The sequence below is a fragment of the Hibiscus syriacus genome, unplaced genomic scaffold, assembly GCF_006381635.1.
Source record: "Hibiscus syriacus cultivar Baekdansim isolate YM2019G1 unplaced genomic scaffold, ASM638163v2 tig00004013_pilon, whole genome shotgun sequence".
In the NCBI taxonomy this organism is placed as follows: Eukaryota; Viridiplantae; Streptophyta; class Magnoliopsida; order Malvales; family Malvaceae; genus Hibiscus; species Hibiscus syriacus.
The window spans coordinates 1,972,289-1,978,117 of record NW_024061992.1 but is presented as its reverse complement, the minus strand read 5'-3'; the positions used below and the strand labels follow the sequence as shown (position 1 = coordinate 1,978,117).

Below are 5,829 nucleotides of genomic sequence, written 5' to 3'. Positions count from 1 at the left end.
TTTTAGATCACAACATATTTCAATCAGCCATGACTTTTTTAAGAGCAGTCATATTTATTATATATATTCATAACATTATTAGCTTTTAACTTATTTTCTTATCGTGGGAAAATCCAATATTTCATCAGCTTAAACTCTGGTAACATTCTAGGTGCAACCTAAAACATTAATAATATTCATAACATTTACTATTTATAACTTATTATCTTACCATTTATAACATTTTAGGTGCAACATGTTATGCTATTATATTGATAACTTTTTCGGTTCCATTTTATAATATTTTATGTTCTACTTTTAACATATAAGATAAGTTTTTCGGTTACATCATTTTAACTTATTTTAAAACAGTTACAACTCAATATATTATATATATAAATTAACATTTCCAGTCTCACTAAATCAATTTTATTAAGGTTTTTTTTTTCAAATTTTCGATTCGCCGGTTTTTTAGTCTTGTAGACAACTCCCTAAGATTGACACTATAAAAACCCTTGGACGAGGCACGTGTAAAAGCTGCAAAATTATATCCTTTTGGTAAACCATTGACGTAATTGCATGGATTTGGTTATGACCACAGTATAACTTAAGTTTGAAGCAGAAGCGGTAATGTTAAATTTGCTTGCTTCGGGTTTAATGAACTTGTGCCCATAAATTGCAGTAAAATGGAAAAGGAAATTCCAACTATCAATGGCAGGATCACCATCGACTTAAATGCAGATGTTTACCATGGAACCACACACTAACTTCTCTAAACAATACTTTCAATGCACAAACCACATATAGCAATCATTTCATTACTATTTGTAGCGGTCAAAGACCCAGTTTTTCTTCTTTTCTTTTTTATGAAAAATGCTAAATTTATGCAGGTTTTTTTTAAAAAAATAAATATTTTCTGAGATTTAAAGTGAGAGTATGATTGCATTTCCAATTGAATTATATTTATGCGATTTTGGAAATAACATATATTATTACGATTATTATGATATTACAGTCCTAAGAATGAGTGCTAAAATATTTTAAATTATTTGAATTGACGATTTTTACTTTATAACTCAAATTTTATTTAAATTTTTTCGAGTAAAATAAAATTTATAAATTTTAATGGACTTGATTCAAATTTGAAAATTAATTCTCTAATTAAAAAAATATTAATTTATTATTCGAGTTCTATTTTATAAATCGAATTGAATTAAAAAAATTGAGTCAAATTTATAAAATTATTAGTCGAGTCAATTTGAATCTAATAAAAAATTATTTTTTTAAACGAAATCGAATTTTATTTAATCTTATCTAATTATACAATAATAATTTTAGATCACATCATTCTTTTTATTTCTCTATAAATAATTTACTTTTTAAATAATTTACTTTCAACAATCTAATTACATAAAAACCACCAATCTAATAACGGATCACCATTTAAATCTTGAATCTCTATTTGTTATTTCAACAATGCATATCTTTCTTTTTATTTCTCTATAAATAATTTACTTTTTATTTTTATAATTTTAAAATTTTGGAAGTAAAGTAAAGAGAAAAGGCTAATAAAAGAAAATCTTATCCACAAAACAAAGCAGGGTTAGGGATGAATCACAAGAGACAAAAGCTTTTAAGGTACACCACAACACCAATTATTTGGCAAGGCGAATCCACAAAAAACGAAGAGAAAAGAATGTTTAAGTCAAAGTGTTTTTCTAAAGTTTTTATATTAGATTTTTCAAAATTCACCAAACCAAAACTCTTCCAATATATCAGAGTCACCAAACAAAATCGACATAGGACAAACCCTAAACCTAGCTTCGTCCCTAATTCCCACCATCATTACCATAAAAGCTTCTACTTAAAGCCTAGAGCACACCGACTTGCTTCATAAGTTCCTCAGAAAAGCTTTATTACAAGACATTTAGTTTCACATACTAATCTCTAAAGCATGCTATTTACAAGACAAGATGCAGCACCATGTTCCCCTTCCTCTCAGCAGCACACCATCAACATCTCCACCATCGGAGCCTGATTTAACATGCTTTCAGTCACTTCCCTTGGACCCTACCGTACCGGATTACACCTCCCTTCTCTCCAACGAGCTCCTCCTAAACATATTCTCCAAGCTTCCAATCTCTCAACATGTCTCGAATTCCTTGGTCTGCAGACGCTGGTTGAACCTCCACGGCCGGTTGGTGCAATCCCTTAAAGTTAAGGACTGGTCGTTTGTTACTTCGGGTCGGGTGTTTAACCGGTTCCCCAATCTCACGGATTTAGACTTGGTCCGTTCGTGTGTAGGGTTGCCCAAGTGCTCTGGCATTGTAGTAACCCACAAAACTATGTCGGTTCATGTGGATACTAGTTTGATTCTCGGCGGATTTCTGGAAGAAACAGCGTTGTTGCCGTCGAATGAAGTTGACAAAGGGCTTGCAATGATTGCCGAAAAGTACCCGAATTTACAGAGATGAGTGGTTATTGGGGCAGGCGAACAAGGGTTATTAAAAATAGCGGAGTGTTCTACAATGCAAGAGTTGGAACTACATTGTTGTGGGGATTTGGCTCTAAAGCCCATTTCCGGGATTAAAAATTTACAGGTAGTGAAACTGATTGGGTTCATTGATGTGTTGTACAATTCGGCGATTTCAGACATCGGGTTAACATTATTGGCTCAAGGGTGTAGAAGGTTAGTTAAGCTGGAGCTTTGTGGATGTGAAGGGAGCTATGATGGGGTTAAGGCGATAGGGCAATGTTGCCAAATGCTTGAAGAATTGACCCTTTCCGAACATAGAATGGATGGTGGGTGGTTAGCCGGGCTTTCGTTTTGCGGGAACTTGAAGACCCTGAGGCTAAAGTCTTGTAGAAGTATTGATAAGTTCCCTGGGGCGGATGAGCATTTGGGGTCTTGTTTCACCCTCGAAGAGTTGCATTTGCAGGGCTGTCAAATTCGAGAGATGCAAAGTGTTAAAGCTTTGTTTTTGGTTTGTGAGAATGTTAGGGACATTCTTTTACAGGATTGTTTTGGCTTGGAGGATGATGTGTTTGGTCTTGCAAGCATTTGTAGGTACGAGACTCTTTTACCCCATCTTCAATAGAATTATTTCTTTTACATGTTAGATTATTTGTAACTTTTGATTCCTAGAGAGTACTTTTGTATAAAACTGATGATCTTATTAGAGAATGTGACAAGAGGAAACTTTAGGCCTTTGATAGTTGATCTAATCTTTAACATTATCTGCACTCACATAGCAATAAATTTCTGGAAAGTTTTGAATTCGATTCCAAATGACCAAGTGGGCATTCCCTCCCTCTTGATGCTTAATATGTTGAAATGTTCAGTGACCTGTTAGTGGTGCCGTTTGAAATCCCAGTTCTGTATTGTTTCTTATATAATAGCCACGTTCGAATGTTTAAAAGGAATTATTGTAGTTAATCATGATGTGATCACAGTTGTCTAGTTTCTTTTACTGATTTTCGGTTTGCAACCGTTTCGCTCTCGCCCCTGTTTGAAATCTGACCATGGATTTATATTGTTTTTTATTTCACCACTTTGTAGGAGAGTGAAGCTTCTTTCTCTGGAAGGATGCTCGTTGCTAACCATCAAAGGTTTGGAGTCGGTAGTGCTTTCATGGAAAGAGCTTCAACAATTGAGAGTAATGTCATGTAATAATATCAAGGATACTGAAATAAAACCTGAACTGGCAACCTTATTTTCCATTCTGAGAGAGCTGATATGGAGACCAGATTCCCGATCTCTACTATCAGCGAATCTTGCCGAGACCGGAATGGGAAAGAAAGGTGATAGATTCTTCAAGAGATGGAAGGATTAACCTTGCCGCCTAATTCCATGCCTCTGGATCTGAAGTAGTTAATGCTTGGATTGTACAGATCACAATCCACATTCCATAGCTTTATATGTTCATGCATGATAGTGATAACAGGGGAGGATTCATCAAGCCAAGCTTATCAGAGTTTTTGTGTATAAACCCTGTACGCCAACAGCAAGCAAGAATTACTTTGTTAAATGTATTTTATGTATCATTGAGGTTAGATTTTTGTTGTTTGAGTAATAAATTAGGGTCAGTTTGTTTTACTTAAAACAGTTTCCGGAAAATGAATTTTAAAAAATGAATTACATTTCTAGAAAACATTTTTTAGAAAACATTTTATATTATTTGGATGTTACATTGTAAAATGTTTTACACTGTTTAGTTAGTTTCTCTGAAAACAATTTAAGAAATCTGTTTTTTTGTAAAAATGTATACATTTTTATATTTTTCTTGTTATTTACCTTTTTAATTTTTTTAAGTTATTTTTATAAAATTGTATTTTATAAAATTTTGAAAATAAATGTTTTATTTCTATAAGTACATCAAATTAAATTTGTAGATAATATTAATAATTTATGTTGATTGTGTTATAAATACACAATTTTAGGTTTGGAGTATTCATGATACTTATTTATTAGCATTTTTAAAATTAAAGTTTAAATTATAATTAATATTATATGTAGGTTTAATAGATATAATTTTGATAATGTATTAAAATATATATTATCAAAGTAAATAATTAAAATTACATCATTATTAAAACAACAATAGGACATTACATTGGAATAATAATAATATTTTCAAAGTGTTTAATTAAAACTACACCACATTAAGACATCGATATTATCCAACCATAATAATACAAAATATTGTCTAATTCATAATTAGTTCTACGACACATCAAACCAACATATTGTCCAAGTCATAAATAGTAGTACACCACATTAAAAGTTCACATCTTAACTTTGAGGAAAATTTTAAAGCCAAATTTTCCTATGTTTTGGTTTTTTGCCAAGAAAACTTAACTCATTTTTCGCTAAAAAGTCGAATACCTTACAAAGAAAGTCGTCATCAAATCCTTCTTTCTCTATTGACATAACTTCTTCATAAAGATATAGTGCCTTATCCTCTGTCAATTTTTTAGTGCTTCAACAATCTCACCAAGTTTCTCACCTACAAAAGTCTCCCAAATTAGCTTGACACAAATAGCTAACAATTTACGCTCTAAATGTTGGTAGACCAATAAAAGGGATTGGTACCACTTGACATTGGTTACAAAGTACAAAATTCGACCAGTACAATGGTACCAAACACATTGCATAAAGAGACAAGTTGAAGGACACAAAAGAAAACAAAAAACCAAATATTATAATATTAAAATAAGGGTCTGTTATATCATTTTCTTATGACCCTAAACCGTGTTTCAATTGAGTATCAAGTTTCACGATACATTATAATTGTACTACAAAAACCTAATGCAACAAATACAACATTTTTTAAGTATTATAAAATATTCAAGGAAATAAGAACTCAAATGAAACTAGTATGATAATGTCTGTGAACAGTTTAGAACTTCAACATGACCCAACACCAAGTACTACACACGTAAATTAGATGCAACAACAACAACAACAACAAAACCCAATTCCCATATGTATGGGGTAAGGGGGAGGTAGGGTAGTAGGCTACCCCCAACGCCAGGTTGAGAGTAACTTCCGTGGAAGACCTCCGGCAGTCAGAAAATAAAAAATTTAGATAAAATACAATGCATGTATAAATAAATACATAAATACATAGCTAAACAGTATTCATATGCAGTCATTAAAATCATATGTGCGTCTGTAACGAGAATTAATCCCTGCATAATAATCCATGCGAAAGAATCTCTGCATATAGACAGAAACATAAGATAAGATCCGGCTAAATTTAAAAGAGGAAACATGAAGAGAATGATACACAGAAGTCAACGTTAGCAAGCCCAGTTCTAATCCTTCATAAATACCAATAACAGAAACGT

The 5,829-nt window shown here is 32.2% G+C and overlaps 1 protein-coding gene across 1 annotated transcript; it reads left to right on the top strand.

Annotated features, from left to right (window-relative positions):
- The first annotated feature begins 1,742 nt into the window (after window positions 1-1,742).
- LOC120186312 (F-box protein At5g51380-like) lies at window positions 1,743-4,075 on the top strand. Its single transcript, XM_039190293.1, has 2 exons — window positions 1,743-3,046; window positions 3,539-4,075. The coding sequence occupies exons 1-2, from the start codon at window positions 2,508-2,510 to the stop codon at window positions 3,810-3,812; spliced, it is 813 nt and encodes a 270-aa protein (XP_039046224.1). The 5' UTR covers window positions 1,743-2,507; the 3' UTR covers window positions 3,813-4,075.
- Window positions 4,076-5,829: the final 1,754 nt, after the last annotated feature.